The sequence below is a fragment of the Pelophylax lessonae genome, assembly GCF_965119305.1.
Source record: "Pelophylax lessonae genome assembly, chromosome: 1".
Lineage (NCBI taxonomy): Eukaryota > Metazoa > Chordata > Amphibia > Anura > Ranidae > Pelophylax > Pelophylax lessonae.
In genome coordinates, this window is record NC_138768.1 from 672,793,226 (window position 1) to 672,813,703 (window position 20,478).

General features: G+C 44.2%; 1 protein-coding gene across 3 annotated transcripts in view; it reads left to right on the top strand.

Annotated features, from left to right (window-relative positions):
- The window catches only part of TRIM2 (tripartite motif containing 2), a 229,513-nt gene that overhangs the window by 187,177 nt on the left and 21,858 nt on the right, over window positions 1-20,478 (top strand). For all 3 annotated transcript variants that reach the window (XM_082257346.1, XM_082257345.1, XM_082257344.1), the window contains exons 3-6: window positions 1,259-1,496; window positions 8,419-8,570; window positions 12,334-12,514; window positions 12,741-13,464. In XM_082257346.1, coding sequence (XP_082113472.1) covers window positions 1,259-1,496; window positions 8,419-8,570; window positions 12,334-12,514; window positions 12,741-13,464 — 1,295 coding nt within the window. The remainder of the gene's footprint in view (window positions 1-1,258; window positions 1,497-8,418; window positions 8,571-12,333; window positions 12,515-12,740; window positions 13,465-20,478) is intronic.

Sequence of the window (20,478 nt, forward strand, 5' to 3'; positions counted from 1 at the left end):
TACTTTGTAATATCGGCACTGCACATCATAATTTGAGTTAATATAATTATTATAACGAAGAACCCTAAAGCAGACTTTCATTCTTTATAGGGAGATCTTTAGAACCTATTAATTTTCATTCATTACAAAAAATTTTCTTTTCTGAACACCCTCCCCCCTTAAAGAACTGGTGTGTTCTCGCTTAGGTGAGAATTATGCAGCAGTGCCCTGATGGCTCCTGGGATTTCAACTTCCCATCCCAAGAGGCAGTATTTCACTCGGGGGTACGGGCACACTACAAGATGTACGTGCACAGATGTAATTCAAGTCTCTGCCAGGTGTTCAGGATCTGGTTGGACCTACAGCATGTTTGCGCATGTGCAGAAGATCCCCCATACATGCACACAGATGCCTTGGGTCTGTACAAGGTTCCAGATACCAGAACCCAGCAGTATCTTTGCACATATGCAGGGGTCTTACTTGTATGCACAGACATATGGGAAGTAAATTTGCAGCACACATCTTCAGGGTAAAAGAGAAGCTTTATTTGTCACAATTAGAAAGTTCTACAATTAGTCCCAACGATGATGTGTTTCTGCCCAATATGGGCCTTAGTCATAGCCATTGGCTATGATCAAAGCTTGTACTGGGCAGAAATGTGTAAGCGTTGGGACAAATTATGGAGCTTTCTAATCGTGACAAATGAAGCGGATCTTTTACCCTGAAGACGCGTGCCTTGAATAGACTTCCAAATCTGGTGGATGGCGTGCAAAGAGACAACTGTCCCCTCTATGTAAAAATGCTACTTTCTAGGGTCAACATTGATCCAACAGTCACACTGATACAGAAGAATTCAAACATCCAGAGACCCTGTATCCTTTGCCAGAATTAATGGTCTGTGCTTCTCTTCAACCACTAGTTGGTTCTATGCATGTAGCAGGTGTATGATTAAAAATTGCCAACAGGAGAAGACCTTGGCATACAGATAATGAGGATCCTAGAGTTTACATACTTCCCTTTCTTTTCCAAGGACAGCATGGATTTAGATGCTGACTACTTTGGTGTGGGGGTACCGGGTTACGTATATGCATAATCAATATTTGGGAAGATCTCATGAGGCATAGCAATATTTTAGTAATATATAGGACCTATATGCAGCATGGACATTCAAATGTGTATTGCTTTTTGGATGAATTTTTTTAAAGCATATTTGGCTACTGTTTTTGGCCCAGCTCCATACAGTGAGTAACCCTCCTTGTCTCTTCTTATGATGTGACAGGTGTTTGCAGAACTACATTCCAGCTCACAGTTTGACCCTCTCTTGCCCAGTCTGTCGCCAGACTTCAATTCTACCCGAGAAGGGTGTGTCTGCACTACAGAACAACTTCTTCATTACTAACCTGATGGATGTGCTGCAGAGGAGTCCAGATAATGGTATTGAAGAGTCTTCCATATTGGAGACAGTGAATGCTGTTGCTGCTGGAAAACCTTTGTCTTGTCCCAATCATGATGGAAATGTAAGAATTTCAACAGTACAGAAATAACCAAACCCAATATGGTGTAGTAAAATAAAAACAAAGCTGCAAAGTAATTTAAACAGGAGACTATGGGGACAATTTGAGAGTAAATAGAGATGAGCAAAATAGTATCAAACCCAGATTGCACCCTATCTCTACCCATCATAGGGAATCAAATGGGCTGTCATAGACAAAAACCCCATGTAAAAGCATTTATGGAGCACAGGGGTCACCTTATTCTAAATGTACTGGACCTGGATTTCATCACCATTAGTCATCGCTGTTCCTGCATTTGCTAACTGCCAGTGTTTACCACTAGCAGTGTGTGGTAGTGAGGCAAAGGTGCCATTGCCACCTTCTCACAGCACTGTCAGCAAGCAGGCTTTATTTGTCGTCACTTAGCATATTTCTGTCCACACCATATTTCAGTAGACGCTACTGGTTAGGGTACCGTGACAATCTTCCACTAGCATGTCATTTAGAACTATGTCAAAGTCCATATGTTTTATAATAAGATGCTAACACATGAGATAGATAGGTGTGTGTGTGTGTATGTATATGTGTATGTGTGTGTGTGTGTGTGTGTGTGTGTGTGTGTGTATATATATGTGTATGTATGTGAGCTAAGGTCAGTGTCACTACTGGTAGCATAAGGCAATACATGGACCCTATAGAGGTTGTACAGGTATTCCACCTCCTCCAGGATGGCATATCAATACGTGCCATTGCCAGAAGATTTGCTGCGTCTCCCACCACAGTCTCAGGAGCATGGAGGAGATTCCAGGAGACAGGTAGTTACTCTAGGAGAGCTGGACAGGGCCGTAAAAGGTCCTTAATCCATAAGCAGGACCAGTATCTGCTCCTTTATGCAAGAAGGAACAGGATGAGCACTGCCAGAGCCCTACAAAATGACCACCTGTAGGCCACTGGTGTGAATGTCTCTGAGCAACCAATCAGAAACAGACTTCAGGATGGTGGCCTGAGGGCCCAGCATCCTTTAGTGGGCCCTGTGCTCCCTGCCTGGCACCGTGGAGCTCAATTGGCATTTGCCATTGAACACCAGAATTGGCAGGTCCACCACTGGCACCCTGTGCTCTTCACAGATGAGAGTAGTTTCACCCTGAGCACATGTGACAGATGTGAAAGGGTCTGGAGAAGCTGTAGGGAACATTTGGCTGCCTGTAACATTGTTCAGCATGACCGATTTGGTGGTGGGTCAGTGATGGTCTGGGGAGGCACATCAATGGAGGGACGCATAGACCTCTACAGGCTAGACAATGGCACCCTGACTGCCATGAGGTATTGGGATACAATCCATGGACCCATTGTCAGACCCTATGTTGGTGCAGTGGGTCCTGAGTTTCTCCTGGTGCACGACAATGCCCAGCCTCATGTGGCGAGTGTATGCAGCCAGTTCCTGGAGGATGAAGGAATTGATACCACTGAATAGCCCCCACGTTTGCCTGACCTAAATCCAATAGAACACCTCTGGGACATTATGCTTTGGTCCATCTGACACCACCAGGTTGCACCTCAGTCTGTTCAGGAGCTCAGTGATGTCCTGGTCCATATCTGGGAGGAAATACCCCAAGACACCATCCATGGTCTCCCAAGGTGCATGCCCCGACGTTGTCAGGCATGCATACAAGCACGTGAGGGGCCAGTAAAACTGAGTTGCTGCAGTGAAATTTCAGCAAAATGGACTAGCCTGCTGTATCTTTTTTTTCACTTTGATTTTCGGGGGTCTTTAAATTCTGCCCTCTGTAGGTCGATAATTTTCATTTCCATTAAACGATGTGCCATTCTTTTCATTCCGAACACGTTACCCAATCCATATCAGTATAGATATTCAGCATTATCTTTTCCCCATTAAGATCTGATGTGTTTTCAAAGTGTTGCTTTAACCACTCTACAACCGCTCACAGTAATACTACTGCAGCAGAGTAGTTCGTTATCGTCCAGCCACGTAGTATTAACGTGATTGGACACTCCCCCTTCTGGGCGGCGCTTGCGCGCCGCTGGAGGCTCGCTCCCGCTGTTTTCATTCACAGCGGGAGTCGGGCCAGGGGAGGAGCAGCGGCGATCGCCGCTGCTCTTACCCGATCGTCGGGGATCGAGTCTGGAGATCCGCCCGCTGTGTGTAAACACAGCGGGCGGATCTCCATAGTGACAGGGAGTGACAGATCGGACTGTTCAGCATAGCTGGACATCCGATCTGTCCATGACTCACTCAGTCCCCTCCCCCCCTACACGTCAGTAAGCACCAGGCATACATTAACCCCTCCCTCTCCAATAAAATTAACCCCTTCCCTGCCAGTGTCATTTTTACAGTAACAGTGCATATTTATAGCACTGATTACTGCAGTAATGTCACTGGTACCCCCAAAAGTGTCAAAAATGTCAGTCAGGGGTCCGGTCTGTCCGCCGCAATGTCGCAGTCCCGCAAAAAAAATCGCAGATCGCCGCCATTACGCGTTAAAAAAAAAACACCAAAAATGACAGAAATCTTTCCCTTTGTTAGTAAACGCAATAACTTTTGCGCAAACCAATCAAAATACGCTTATTGCGATTTTTTTTTTACCAAACATATGTAGCATAAAACAAATTGGCCAAAAATTTTTAAAAAAATTGGTTTTTACATCTTTTTTGGGGGGAATTTCATATAAAAAAATGTTAAAAATATTGTTATTTTTTCAAAATAAACGCTCTTTTTTTGTTTATAGCGCAAAAAGTAAAAATCGCACAGGTGATCAAATACCACCAAAAGAAAGCTCTGTTTGTGTGAAAAAAAGGACGTAAATTTCGTTTGGGTACGGCGTCGCACGACCGCGCAATTGTCAGTTGAAGTCGCACAGCGCCGAATCGCAAAAAGTGGCCTGGACGGAAGACAGCAAAATCCTCCGGTGGTAAAGTGGTTAACCACTTCACACAAAATCTAGTAGCTCTACATCGGCTGACTTTCCGTGGTTGTACCGGGATGATGCCTCTAGCTAGAGGCATCATTCCGATACCATTGTTTAGAGCCGGAGGGCGGTTTTTCAGCGGTAATGACCGATGTGGCTCGGGAGCCACTCAATCGTTACTCCGGCGAGCGGGAGGGGACACCCCCTCCCGCCACCTTCCGCAGCTCTGCCCGGGTCCCCCGTCCCACCGGGAGACCCCAAGCAACCAGTCGGCGCGTCCGCCGCCTGGATGGAGTCCCGATCTAAGCCGGATGCTGCTTCGATCGGGTCTCCGATAACTTAATCCGGAGGCAGCCTCCATGACGTCCCATCTGGGTTACTCGGCTGCATAAGGCATCAGATTCAAAAAATAAATGTATTCAAAAATGCCATTTTCAGCTTTTTGAATACATGGAAGTGTAGTGGAGGGGGTCTATTAGGCCCTCGATCCCTCCATAAAGAGTACCTGTCACTACATATTGCTGTCACAAGGAATGTTTACATTGCTTGTGACAGCATTAAAGGTGATCAGATTTTTTTTTTTTTTTTTTTTAAACGGTGTTAAAATTAAAAATTAAATAAAATAAATAGGAAAAAAAAAAGTTTTAGCCGCCCCCGTCGCCATGAGCTTTCGGAGTTTGTCTAAAAGCAAACCGAGTAGGAGATAGTCAGGCAGATTGGGGTAGGGAGTTCCAATGGATAGGAAAGGCTCAGGAAAAGTCCTGGAGGCGAGTGTGGGAGGCGTTGAAAAGGGAACCAGAGAGCAGGAGCTCTTGGGGGGAACAAAGAGAACGATTAGGTTGGTATTTTAATAGGTTAATGATGTAGCTGGGGGCAGAGTTTTGGATGGCTTTGTAAGTTGTTAGTATTTTGAATTTAATTTGTTGGGTGAGAGAAGCAGACTGAACATGCCCAGAAGCTGTTTAGCAGGGAATGACGCACCTGCATCAAGTGACGAGCAGGGCCGGTGCAGGCGCATTGACTCCTGGGATCGATGACGCTCATCTCCCAGGAGTCAATGCAAGCAGGAAGTGACGTCGGTGGCCGTGTCCGCAGAGGGAGGAAGAGGAAGGAAGGTAAGTATATTTTCTTTAAAAACAAGTTAAGTGAATCAAAAAAAAATGTTTAATTATCCAATTCTTTTTCAGGTAATTTAGAGCAAGCGGATGGGGAAATTTTATTTTTGAGGGTGGAACTCCGCTTTAAGTTCAGTAAGGATCAGCTGAATTTCAATCCATGTATGGGCAGGGAGGGAAGTTTTCCAGCTGTCTAAGAACAAGAACTCAGTGGGGAGGATTTCCCCCATCATTAAATGTGTGGATAGGGGAATCCTCAGAATGTTTTTTGTTTTTTTTCGTTCAAACCCGTTGAACAAAAAAAAAAAACTCCCCTATGAGCGGCTTTACTGGCCAGATGAACTGGTAAATCGAATTGAAAAAAAGAAAAACCTATCTAAGAATAGGCATTTTGCAATATAATAATTGTAGTTTTAGGTTTAATAAACTTTAATAAATGTCTCTGTGAATGGGATTCCCTTCAGTATTTCCATGTGAATGGCTTACTCTACTAGCAGAAATGAGCAGAAAGAAGTGAAAGGAGCTGATTAAATAGGCTGGGGATTAATTCTAACTGCTGTATATACAATCTTGTTTAACCTAACAAATCCCATTGACCTTGTTAATTGTGAACTAATCACTGATTCCTTTGTACATCAAGCTTAGCAGCAATCATCCAAATTTTGAGCTAGTGCCAGGTTTGCCATTGTTTTGTTATAATACTACCTGTAGATAAAATTGAAACCTATAGTGATGGAGTTTGGGATTATTTTGTAATAGCTGAAACATGTACACTTCCCTCCAAAGGCTGCAGGATTTCTGTATCTTTGCAGCTCTGTTTCATTAGCTACCTCTTGCTCATTTATATGTATACTCATATACCAGACATATACATGTGTACAAGTATATGTGAGGAATATTCTGACCTCACAATATACAGAAAGGGTAACATTTTTTAAAAAGCTCACGAAAGGAGAAATTGGGGTTATTAAATAATCGAACATACATACTCACCGCCATGCTGCAGCAGTGCTGTGACACTGCAGTTGTCTCACGCCAACTCTGAAACCAAGAGCTGAGCACTCACATGACTCCTGCTAGTCAGATCTTTGCCTTCTCGGAGAACAATGGCTCCTCCGCTCTGCTCGTTCAGCACTCACTGGAGAATCAGGTTGGAGAGAAGGCAGGCATGGCTGGCTCCACTTCTCCGCTGTGTACTTGACTGGTTGAGCCAGCTATCAATATCGTCTGGATCCTCCCGAGCCTGGCATGATTCTGATAGTTCAAACGATATCCAGGAATAGTCTATTGGCTAACTCTGGGTTTGAGAATACAATAGAGAATTTACTCAAGTGACCTTAAAGGGCAGCACAGCCCGGAAAAGCTTTGGCCATACTTTTATTTTAAAAAGTAGTTTGTAAGCATCGGTTTGGTAACTTTGCCTAGGCCAAAATAATACCATGCAGGCAGAATGAAAGGAAAAAGGGCATAAATATGCCTCCATTTTCCTCATGGGATAGTGACAGGGCGGGTTAGGTTCAATAGGCTATAGTTTAATAGGTAGATAGAGAATAGGGCCTCTGTGGTGATCAGGTGAATGAACTTTTGACCTGGCTACCTGAGGTTGCCTCCTTTTCCCGCTCAAAAAACTAGTATCTGGGGAGATTTAGAGCTCACCCTTGCTCTTCCTGCCTAAACTCCCCCTGTATCTGGGGAGATTTGGGCTCTCACCCCGATTCCCGCTCAAAATTAACCGCCTAAACTGTCAGCCGGTTAGCTCTAGTTCACATTTTAGGGCTATTTAAGGGGCTTCACTGCCGCCTAAAATCTCAGACCACCTCAGAAGAACAAGAAGAATCATTTCTCTTCCCCCCCACCCTCCCTTGGCTGTCGCGGCCAAAAGTTTATTATTTGTGGGTCACCTTTGTTACAAAGGGGGACGCTTGGTTTATTAAGTGGATGAATGGATACATTTTTTAAGTATATTTATTTATTTGCAGCCTGGATCGTGGTGATTGGGTTGTTGTTACTGTGTTTATACATTCTTGATTGTGTTGAATTTTATATTTATCTTTAAGACAAATAATAAACGGCCGCGGCCTATAAATATTTATCCAAAACGGATGGTGTGTGGTGTCTAAGTTATTTTTTAGGTATTAAGTTTATAATATTGTAGGGTTGATCCGGTCTACTGTCCCATAAAGCATTTCCTCATTTTCCTTTCCCAGAATAATTAGACTGCAAGGTGAGAGGCTGAAGGCATTATAAGTGGGACTACTGTCCTCCTTGTGAGAGGTAATGAATACCCGTAAGGCACCCTTCACATCTTTGCAGTGCATTAAGGTGCATGGGGTCACATTCCAAGGCAGCCTATTTATTTTGAATGAGCTGCGAATGCACCAGCAGGGAAAAAAAGCCACGATTTTACTCAACACAATGCATCAGAGCGCATTGTAGTGTGTTACCATGGGTTACTTTAGTGTGTTGATGTGCTATTCAAAGATCATGGCACTGCAAAACATGCAAAATGTGGTACCATGCACAAATCTTAGTTGCCCTCCATCATTGCCCCCACACTGACCTCTTTGTTGGCTCAGGTTTGGAATTCATTCTTGGGCTCTGAGACTGCTGTCTCTCTTGCCCCGACTCGCGTAGGTCCATATCTGGGCTAAAGTCCTTAGCTGCTGGTACACCAAATAAAATTTCAGCTTCCTCCCCTCTCTCTTCTACCAGGCTGCAGTGTCCAATCAAGCGGGAGGAAAGAGATCTAGTATGGCAGCCTCTATGCACAGGCAGCAAGCATGGAGGAAGCGCTACTGGATAGAACATTTTTTTGGCTGAAATTGATGTGCAAAAGTAGTGCCTACTTTATGTAATCCCATTTCCAAAAATAATCTAAATCTGTTATTTTATGTTCTGCTGCAGGTAATGGAATTTTACTGCCAGTCATGTGAAACTGCTATGTGCCAAGACTGTACTGGAGGGGAGCATGCCGAGCACCCCACAGTTCCACTCAAAGATGTGGTGGAACAACATAAGGCAGCGCTGCAGGCTCAGCTGGATGCCGTTAAGAAAAGGTACTGCAATTAATCTTTCTCCTGCCAGCAAGACTGGCTTCTAATGTACCAGCATAGCTTTGTTATTGAGCAATGGGCATTGGTGCTTAAATAACTGCAAATGGCTCAATTCAAGGCGTTATTTGCCATGACAGCCAAGGAGAAGGATACAACACTATAACACCACAAGGCAGACTAAAAGTGGTCACAGTTTATTTATTAAACATTAACAAAATAAAAAAAGTCTCCTCTGAAGCACCCCTGACAGTTAGGCCTTATTTGCAGGGGTTTGCTTTTCAGATGGGCAGTAGAGACTGCCACCCATGTAATCGAGGCCTTACACCCTGACTTTTTGCTGGACAGAGTAATGTGTGTGTGATCCCTTCGTAAGCTCTGTTTCACTTAGTGTTAATGACGTTTACATTCCCCCATTTGACTGTGTTCAGATTGGGAAATTGGCTGCTCAGGCATGGGCGCCGCATGCTCAGGGGAAAGTGTAAAAGCCACATACCCAGAAGTACGTGATATTTCTGAGGGTTACAGAAGACAGAGTGGTGAAGGAGCATGGAAAAGGTAAATATTTGGTGTATAGGAGGAGAGGTTTGAGTTTTTCCCTGAATCGGTAAAATTGTACATTCCCTCTGAAAGGGGCAAATGGAAACTCGAGACACACTGATAGGGTAATGCTCAAATTTTACAGGAAATATTTTTAAGCTGCCTGAACCTCATGAAAGCGGAACTACACTGCATCTGACCACCAAAAACTCGATTTCATTAATTAGAAATATTCAAAGCGGAATCCTACATCCATCTATTTCTCTATGGTTTATTTTGTCGAGAAATCATTTTGAAAAACGCCTCCTAGCATTTCTGTCCATGGCCATCTTTAGTAAGGACAGATGATTAATTTAAGGTAACCGGATTTTTAAAAAGAAATCTGGGGACATATATATAAATGTTTTTATTGGCAAATGGCACAGGACTGCATAATACACAGAGCACTGGGCACAGGACTCCATAATATACAGAGCGCTGGGCACAGGACTGCATAATACAGAGTGCTGAACACAGGACTACATAATACACAGAGTGCTGAACACAGGACTACATAATACACAGAGTGCTGGGCACAGGACTACATAATACACAGAGCGCTGGGCACAGGACTACATAATACACAGAGCGCTGGGCACAGGACTACATAATACACAGAGCGCTGGGCACAGGACTACATAATACACAGAGCGCTGGACACAGGACTGCATAATACACAGAGCGCTGGGCACAGGACTACATAAAACAGAGCACTGGGCACAGGAGTGCATAATGCACAGAGCGCTGGGCACAGAAGTGCATAATACACAGAGACCTGTTCACAGGACTCCATAATACACAGAGCGCTAGGCACAGGACTACATAATATACAGAAGAGTGTTAGGCATAGAGTGCAGGGGTTTGCTTATGCACTGAGGACACTTCTGCCCCAAATCCATAGCTCACCTCTGCACCCTTTTCTCACAGATTATCTATGCAGCCACCTCACAATCTCTCCATGCAGCTGCATCCGCTCTGACTCCTGTGTACAAACAGAATCAACCCCCCCAACCCCTATTTGCTCACCTCCCAGTCTCAACCCTCCACACAGTAAATTTTTGGCTCTGCCTCTCCTCCACTGAACAGCAGCAGGAGTGGCAGTGCGATCGTCCAGCAGGGGGCGTCTGCATCTGAGCCACCAGGCTGTTTCCCAGCCAGCATGGGATGCCCTGTCTACATTAACTCAGCCCTAAAACCGGGGACAGACTTGGACCGGGGACTGTCCTCGGTAACCGGGGACATCTGGTCACCCTAGATTAATGTAGCATTTACTTCCTGGAATCCATCTGATTGTAAATGATCAACTTGCAAACAAACCATTCAGTTTAAAATAGAAATAAAAGGCAAAACATTTGTGTATAGCTATATAAAAATACATTATGAATCCCTTTTTTTTTCTTATTTTTTTTATAAGTGATCATATTCTCTCTGCTCTCCGCTGCATAGGAGCTGGGGGGAGGCGAAGCAGCTGCACGCTGAGCTTCCCAGTGAATGGCTGTGCAGGGAGGGAGTGTCAGGACAAGAGAGCCATCTGAGTTCCTAGCATAGGTAGAGAACTGACTACGGTGTGTTCTCCTGCTTAGTGTGGTCAGTTTTTAATAGGAAAGCAGAGGGACTGGCAGGAACACCAGGGGTTTTATATAAAGGAAGCATACATAGAGAACAGGATATTTTCTCATACAAGTACATGGTTCAGCAGGAACATATCAGGAATATGAAGTGTTGAGGTAACAAACGATTTATGCTGCCGGAACCCTATGCAACTTCTACTGAAAACAAAACGACACTGCATCTGAGCTCTGCAAACCAAAAGCTTGATTTCATTATTTTAAATATTCAAAGCAATGTCCCAGATCCATCTATTTCTCTATGGTTTATTTTGCTGAGAAATCACTTTGAAGAACACCCCCTAACATTTCTGTCCGTGGCCATCTTGAGTAAGGGCAGGTGATTAATGTAGCATTTACTTCCTGGAATCCATCTGCCCTTAACTCAGGCATGCATACGGTGGGTATGCTTAGCTGAGAGCCCCCCACCCCCTTCCATCCTGAAGATTCCTCTTGGATGTACAGTATGACATACTTTGCTTAGGCCTGGAAACCAGGAAATAACTGTAAGAAATGTACAAAAAAAAAGGTCGAAACAAAAAAAAACCAATATGATATATTTTGCTTTCTGTTTACTAGTGCTAGCGCTGAACGGCTACGTTCACATCTTGGCGTTGCTATTTACAGGTGTTTTTTAGGTGTTTTTTCAGGCGTTTTTATGGGCGTTTTTTCAGGTATGTTTGTGCAGGCGTTTTTTTAGGTTGACAAGTGACCAATGGGAAAAAATAAAAAAAATGCCTGTAATCTGCCCAAAAAGAAGCTCATGTACTTTTTTCAGCGTTCTTTTTTTTTTTTTTTTTTTTTTGCTAAAACATCAAAACGCTCAGATGTGAACAGGGGACATTGAAATGAATAGGAGTTGTCTTGTTGGGCATTTTTTGAGCTGATTCTAGAGCAGAAAAACGCCCCAAAACACCTACATGTGAACTTAGCCTAAAGATTAAAAATAATCTGTGTTGATTGAGAGAGTGAAGTTCTGCTTTTTAAAGAGGTTGTAAACCCATGAAACTTTTTTTTTTTTTTTGCTGCAACCTGAAAGAGAAACCCATAATGAGCTAGTATGCATCGCATACTAGCTCATTATGAAATACTTACCTAAGAATGAGCCCCCGCTGTGCCGCCCGCTCACCTGTATGACGGGCGACATGTCCAGTCGCCCGTCTTCCGGGATTGCGGCATCCGGCCATCTGATTGGCCGGAGCCGCGGTGACGTCACTCCCGTGCGCGGGAGCCGACGGTCACGGCACAGGGCTCTGAAGAAACGGCACCAGCGGCTGTTCCTTCAGAGCGCATGCACCAGTGACGTCAATAGCTGCATGTAAGGTAAATATCCCCTAAACGGTGCAAGTTTAGGAGATATTTACAGTACCTACAGGTAAGCCTTAATATAGGCTTACCTATAGGTAAAAGTATCAGAGGAGGGTTTACTTCCTCTTAAGTTAGTTTCATGAATTGTCCATATGTGTGAAAGGTTTACTTTAAACGTGTTTTTAGTTTTCAGAGTGTAATTTTCACATCATTTTTATGTCCTGCTTATATTTCACATGATATATTTCTTCTAAAGATTTATGTAACATGTTTAGGTTACCAGAAATAGACTCAGCCCTTCAGGTTGTTTCCGAAATCATCAATCAGCTAGCTACACAAAAGTCAAGCATTGTAGATGAAATCCATTCCACCTTTGAGGACTTGCAGAAAACATTAAATGTACGGAAGAGTGTCCTACTCATGGAACTGGAAGTGAACTATGGACTGAAACATAAAGTGAGTGTTTACTTATTCCTTATTGGGAAAGGCATGTTGCTTAGTATACTTTTAACTAGCAAAACATAAAGGCGGGGCAAGCTTTGGTTCCTGGCTTACAAAAACATTACCTAATCCAATTACTTATCTTGTATCGCCCAATCATTCTGTCTTTAACTATTGCTTAGGTTTCATTGGCTTATGCTGATTCGCTGAGTAATTTGTGCAATCCGTACTTTCCCCGCAGGTCCTCCAGGCACAGCTCGACACGTTAATTGAGGGACAGGAAAGTATAAAAAGTTGTAGCACTTTTACAGCACAAGCACTCAACCATGGGACAGAAACAGAAGTCTTGCTAGTGAAAAAGCAAATGAGCGATAAGCTGAATGAGTTGGCCGATCAGGACTTTCCATTACAACCTCATGAAAATGACCAGTTGGACTTTATAGTTGAAACTGATGGACTAAAAAAATCTATACACAACCTTGGGACGATACTTACTACAAATGCTGTGGCTTCTGAGACAGTGGCCACTGGTGAAGGGTTAAGGCAGAGTGTGGTTGGTCAGCCTATGTCTGTTACAATTACCACAAAGGACAAAGACGGGGAACTCTGTAAAACTGGCAGTGCCTACATTTCAGCTGAGCTGTGCACCCCCGATGGGAGCGTTACAGATGGGGAAATATTAGACAATAAGAACGGCACCTATGAGTATTTGTATACGATTCCAAAAGAGGGTGACTTTACTCTTTCATTGAGACTGTATGAACAACATATAAAAGGAAGCCCCTTTAGGCTGAAAGTAGTAAAGTCTGCAGATGTGTCGCCTACAACAGAAGGTGTAAAAAGGAGGGTGAAATCTCCAGGCAGTGGGCACGTCAAACAGAAAGCTGTGAAGAGGCCAGCAAGTATGTATAGTACGGGCAAAAGGAAAGAAAATCCCATAGAAGATGACTTGATTTTCCGAGTTGGTAAGTTGTTTGTCCTATAATTTCCAAGATTTTACATGTTTTGAGTTGTTTAGTGTTTTAATGCATGGAAAGGGATTATATCCTTATTGGAGGTCCAGTTAACAATTTTTTTTTCCCAGTAAAAAGTAGGTTAAAATCTAATGTTTGTGTTATTACTCAGCCCCCTTCACATCACAGCCCCTCTTTGAATCCTAATCCCCCCCATTTACATCACAGAGCAATATTTACATCACAGTCCTCCATCTTTAAATTGCAGTGCCCCCCCCCCCTTTTGCTTCATAGTCCCCCAGTTTGCATCACAGTCCCCCTTTAGATTACAGCCTCCTTTCACATAAAAGTCCCCCCTTTTTTAGGTTCTAGTTACTCCTTTACATTATAGCACCTCCTTTTATATCACAGCCCCCCCCCTTTTTATATAGCATTCTCCTATTTTATATCGCCCCCCCCCCCCATTTTCACAACCGTCCCAGCCACATCAAGGTCCCCCTTGTACAGTACAGCCCCCTTTTATGTTATAGAACTCCCTGTTTACATAGCCCTCTTGTTACATGCCAATGTCCCCCTTTAAACTGCCCATCTTAAGAGCACAGCTCCCCATCCTTTACATCAGTATGCTCATCACTCCTCTTCCTGTCCTACCTTTCCAAGCATAGAGCGGGAGGTGCTATCAATCTTGATGGATGGTGGGAGCTTCCTAATTTCTCCTGTTAACAAGTGGGTGATTGGTTGCTAGGACCGCCCCATGTCATAGCAACCAATATAACTTGAAAAGTGGAGCAGCTCCCACTCTCCATGCAGACCGATCGCACCTCTCTTGCTCCCTGCCCTGCTACGAGGTTGGCGGTAGTTGTGGGAGGAACAGAGGACACACAGGCAGCTAAATGGTGCGGCCATGGTGGTGTGGACGAGATTGTCACTCGGACCACGGTGTGCCATTTAGCGATACCTGTCCTATATAAATTTCCTTTCAAAAATTTCTTCTAGGTTTATCAGTTATTAAATGTTAACTCCAGGCTGATATAAGAGAAACACATTTAATGGAGCCCTATATTTATTAATAAATCATATGTATAGTTTAAAGAAGTAACTTTTTTTTTTTTTTTTTTACAATAGTCAGTTTCTGATGAGAAAAAGCATATACAGTAAAACCTTGGATTGCGAGCATAATTCGTTCTGGAAACATGCTTGTAATCCAAAGCACTTTTATATCAAAGTGAATTTCCCCAAATAATGGAAACTCAGATGATTCGTTCCACAACCATTTTTTCATAAGTCCTTCAGTTTATAGTCCATATAAAAAGATTATAGCAATGTGATAGGTTGTGTAACCATAAAATGCCCATCCACAAATCGCCCCCCACAAGGGGATTAGAAGCAAAATCCAGCAGGAGCTACAGAGTATAAAAGAGAAGAGAGGCACCTCCAAGTGTAGCAATATGGTTCCATTTAATGAAGGTTCAACTTTTAGCAACTCACATGGTTAGTTATTAAAACAGGCACATCTTAGAATGCAGGAATCCGGGATAAAGCTGTCCACATAGACCATCCTCCTCACCATCCGGCTCTCACCGCCGTCAATCTGCAGTTGTGACCGGGAAGACTACCCTGCAGTAGAGCGATCTGAAAACAAGGCTTGAAGCGGTCGTGGAGTGCAGTGTGGAAGGGATGACATTAATGGCGGTGTGGAGGATAATCTATGTGGACAGATTTACCCCGGATGCCTGCATACTTAGATGTGCCTCTTAATCATCAACCATGTGAGTTGCTAAACGTTGAACCTTCATTAAATGTAACCATATTGCTACGCTTAGAGGCGCCTCTCTTCTCGTTTATACTCAATTGTGACGTGACAGTACTCGTATATCAAGCCACCGCTTGTTTATCAAGTCAAAATTTAAAAAAAAATGTTGCTTGTCTTGCAAAACGCTATCAAACCAAGTTACTCTCAATCCAAGGTTTTACTGTATATAGCAGGGGTGTCCAAACTATGGCCCTCCAGCTGTTCAGGAACTACAATTCCCATAAGGCATTGTAAATCTCTGACATTCACAGACATAACTAGGCATGATGGGAATTGTAGTTCCTGAACAGCTGGAGGGCCAAAGTTTGCACACCCCTGTTATATAGTATTTTGATCCATCTCCGAGGTGCCCTGTAAAGCTAGCTGCAATGTTGAACAGGGCGCTCTCCTTGACACATGGCCAGCCAATACTGCAACTAACTGGGAGATGGCTGCTTTGATTATAAATGCTTGTCTCGGGCTCCAATCACTTGCCCAAAGTGAATGCCAGCAAAAGGAATCCAAAGGGAGATCTGACATATCAGGCACATGCTAGTGAAGCAGCCATTTCCCTGCTAGCTACGGTGTTGGGTTGGTGTGCACCAAGAGGGGTGGGGGCTGACTGACATTGCAGCTAGCATTACAGGGCTCCTAGGAAGATCGGACAAAGTACTACATGTACTATGTACAATCGGGAGCTGAGTACTATAAAAGAAAGTGATATTTCTTTAAAATAGGAAAAATGTCAGTTGCCTTAGAATTAGCTTCTTGCCAATCCTTGTAGAGCAGAAAAGGAGTGGGGAAAGCCAGGACTGGGAATCAAAGTGTGCTGAAAGTGAGGGCAAATCCAAAACTTTTGAGTTGCCAGCAGAACAGGAATAGACCACTGTTCAAGAAAGAGTTTTCCTCACACTTGAAGGAGGTCCTTTCATTTCCTGTTCAGTCCACAGGACAGTATGTGAAGGGGAATCTTCCTAATTTGACACAGATGGAAAAAACTGACAGTGGTTTTAACTCTGTCCTGCTTTATCTGAAATGGAAAATAAAGTTTTGGCTTCAGATATACTTTAACTGTAAGTGGTATCATATAGCTGGCTGTGCATAGGTATGGAGCTGTATACATTTTAGGACTGGATGGACAAAAATAAAAGTCCTTTGACAGGTAAAGAACTTCATATATATGTTCAATCTGTGTATTTATCTGTTTTCCTGAAATGTATCTTTAAACTTGAGAATGTAAAGCAAATTATGCAAAGTGAACTATAGAGCTTTCTGTATCTATCAATGGCCGAAGGGGCCCACACAAGAGAGCATTTGTTTTTGTAGGAATGATGAGATTCTCAGATTGTTTCCTTCCATTATGCACATTTTTGGTTGCAGGCTTGCAGGCAGCCTGGCATAGGTTGTACTGCATATAAAAAAGTCTGATCAGAAATCTAGTAATCTATAATAATATAATCCAAGTGTCTCTGCATCCAGTCCCTGTGTCCGTGGGATTGCGCTACTGCACATGTGCCCCACGGACAGCCGTTGGGATTTGGAGTGCAGAGACTTCGGGCGGCCGGCTGCAGCGGGTCAGTGTTGGGGCGTCCTCCTTTCAGCCGGAGTCTGTAGCCAGCGGACCAGCCAAGGCAGCTCACCCCTCATTCTTACCAGACAAACCGACCGCCGGACACCATGGTGAGCATGTCAGGCACCACCATGTCGGGGCCGCATTGCAGAGGCGGCTGAGGGGGGTGCTCGGGCTGTGCGTGCACCTGGCAGACTGGGCCCAGAGGAAGCCGAGGAAACCCTGCCTGTCTCTTCCCGTCACCTGAGGGACTACAACTCCCAGCATGCCACGCCAGCCTACACCACAACAGCTCGGAGTGTGTAGGCCTGGAGGAGGGGAGTGGGGTTGTTACCTGTGGTAACCGATCCTCCTCAGCACCCCCCTCTTCTTCTTATGTCTGTGTACAGTGCCAGGACATAGGCTGGTCCTATGGGTGACCCCCACCCCCCCACAGCAGTGTGCCTCCTATCACAAGGCTCCTCCAATATGTATTATATCTCCATGTTCTATTATGGGGGGAGGGAGGGGATCATGTATTAAATCTCCATGTCATATGATGCGGGGGGGGGGGAGGGGATCATGTATTATATCTCCATGTTATAATACATGATCCCCTCCCCCCCCAATCATATAACATGGAGATATAGTACATGATCCCCTCCCCCCCCCTAATCATATAACATGGAGATATAATACATGATCCCCCCCCCCCCAATCATATATCATGGAGATATAATACATGATCCACTCCCCTCATCATATATCTCCATGTTATATGATGGGGGGGGGATCATGTATTATATCTCCATGTTATATGATGGGGATCATGTATTATATCTCCATGCTATATGATTGGGGGGGGGGGGTGTCATGTATTGTATCTCCATGTTATATGATGGGAGAGGATACAATGGTACTGTCACCTGCAGAAGCTGGGCAAGGATTATCAGCACATTGGGAGATATGGGGTGCCGCTGCCCTGTATATACTGTACATCCATATTTATATACGAGGGGTCCCGGATATACTATACATCTATATATATGAGGAGGGGTACTATATACCATACATCCATATTTATGTACGAGGGGGCCTGGTATATACTATACATTCATATTTATATAGGAGGTGGCCCGGTATATTCTAAACTTCCATATTTATTTACGAGGGAGCCCAGTATATACTAAAGTTCTGTAATATATGCAAGGGGGCCCTGGTATATACCATATATTTATATACGAGAAGAGCCCAGTATATACTGTATATGGACTGAAGTCAGTAGAGGGGCCCAGTATATACCATACATTACTATTTATATATGAGAGGGGCCCAATATTTACTATAATCCCTATTATCGAGGGGGGTCGAATATCTATACATATAAAGTACAAGTGTCTCTGCGTCCAGTCCCTGTGTCCGTGGGATTGCGCTATTGCGCATGTGCCCCACGGACAGCCGTTGGGACTTGGAGCGCAGAGACTTCGGGCGGCCTGTGTTCTGTCAGAAAACCCTACCCCATCAGATTTCCCTACCTACGTAATTTCCGGTGCAGGTTCGTCATGCACCAGCTGTAGCCGTGTCACACGTATTACTGCGCATGCGCAGAATAGGTAGGGAATGTTGATAACATCGTAAGGGCTGAGGCACAAGTTCTACTGCGCATGAGTGGGCGCATGCGCTCCAACGGATCGGGCAACGGCATCTCTTATAACAAACATACATCCGATCTCCATGGCACACACTGCGCTGATCCAACAATCCTATTCCCTACCCACACGCGCTCGCCCACTGTCTCATTGCCGGGTCGGCGCAGTGTGGGGCATGGAGATCGGATTGTCGGGTCAGCGCAGTGTGTGCAATGGAGATTGGATGGATGTTTGTTATAAGAGATCCCGCTGCCCAACACGTTGGTGCGCATGCGCCGGTGCATGCACACTAGGAGTTTTGTCTGACCCCTTACGATGCTATCATAATTCCCTACCTATTCTGCGCATGCCCAATAGGACGTGTGACGCGGCTACAAGCTGCTGCATGACGAATCCACAGCTGATCTCAACCCGGAAATTACATAGGTAGGGAAATCTGATGGGGTAGGGAAATCTGATAGAACACCAGGCGAAACTGTTGAAGCGGCGGGTGTGCGTGGGCACGCGGCGGGTGCGCGCTCGCACGTGAGAGCTGCTCGGTCAGCTCTGTGCGTGTCCCCGATGTTGCTAGGGCAACAGGGACGCTATGCGCAGAGCTGGCTACGTCATGTGGCTCTCGTGTTGTTAGAAAAAAGAACGAGATAAGCTAGAGCCGCTCAGTCAGCTCTGTGCATGTCCCCGATGTTGCTAGGGCAACAGGGACGCAGAGCTGACAGAGGCTCTCGCTTAACTGGAACAAGTATGTTTTTACAAATGTCCACCTCCAGAAGCAGATGTGTTAATAGAGCTTATGTTATAAATCATGCTGGTTATGTGGGGAATGAGCATTATTTAACACGAGCTTATCATGCAAAGTTTTCTGTTTTTACAAATGTTTGACCACATATGTTCTAGCGCCCGTTAATTTAACAGGCTTAATGTCTAGTCTAATATAAAATAGATGCCCTCCTACTACCAGGAAGTTATGAATAGAGGCAGAGCTGGAGAGCCTTCCAATTCATTGTCTTCCGCTTATGAAGTAATGTTTTTACTAAAACTAGAAAAAAAAATCTGTAACTTCATTAAATTCACAAAACACTGATTCCTTATGCATCTGTGCTCGCAATGCCACAAGTATAGTAATATTCGCCACTTTAAAGCAAATCACATTTGTGTGAGCTGGGCCTACCTGTCTGTCTGCGAAACTCTTCATACATCCAGGTCATGCTGCAGCTTGTAATTAGATCGCATTCAACTGTACTTTTATTTCGGTAGGGCTAAAAATCTTTTACCCCCCCCCCCCCCCCCATCCATAGTTTTCTCAGCTCTAATGGAACATCAAGAACATCCCCCAGCATCGATAACTACATGGAAGCTGATTTCACACAGATTGATACCTTCTAACACATGCCATTCAGGCTCATGTGATCACCATGATATCTAGTCATTGGGGTTGATTTACTAAAACTGGAGGGTGCAACATCTGGTGCAGCTCTGCATACAAACCAATCCGCTTCTAGGTTTTATTGTCCAAGCCTAATTAAACAAGCTGATGTTAGAAGTTGATTGGCTACCATGCAGAGCTACACTAGATTTTGCACTCTCCAATTTAGTAAATCAACCCCATGGTGTCTACTTTTCCCAGTGGTAATATTAATAGGTTGATTTATATGTTTTGCCAGGTCTGGTCCATTAAAGTGGAACTCCAGGAATTCAGCCCATTTGTTAAATCTGCTGGCTCTGTATGGGTTAAGTCCAGTGAGGTGCATGCCACTTTTGTGTATTTATCTTTTACATTTTACAGTGCATTTGACCGTTTTACTGAGCACCGGGTGTATAACTATCGCTATATTCCTGGTACTCTGACAGGAGTCTGTTGTCCAGTCACAGAAGCCTTTGTGTTTTATGAATAGGTTTACATAATAAAAATCGCTCTGTGACTGGGCAGTAGGAGGGGAGGGTGGGCAAAGTAGCTGCATATGACTCTACAGCTGCAGGAGACCAAAAGCTCCAGCGTCTGAACACCAGAGGTATAGCAATAGCTTTGCTCCAAATTC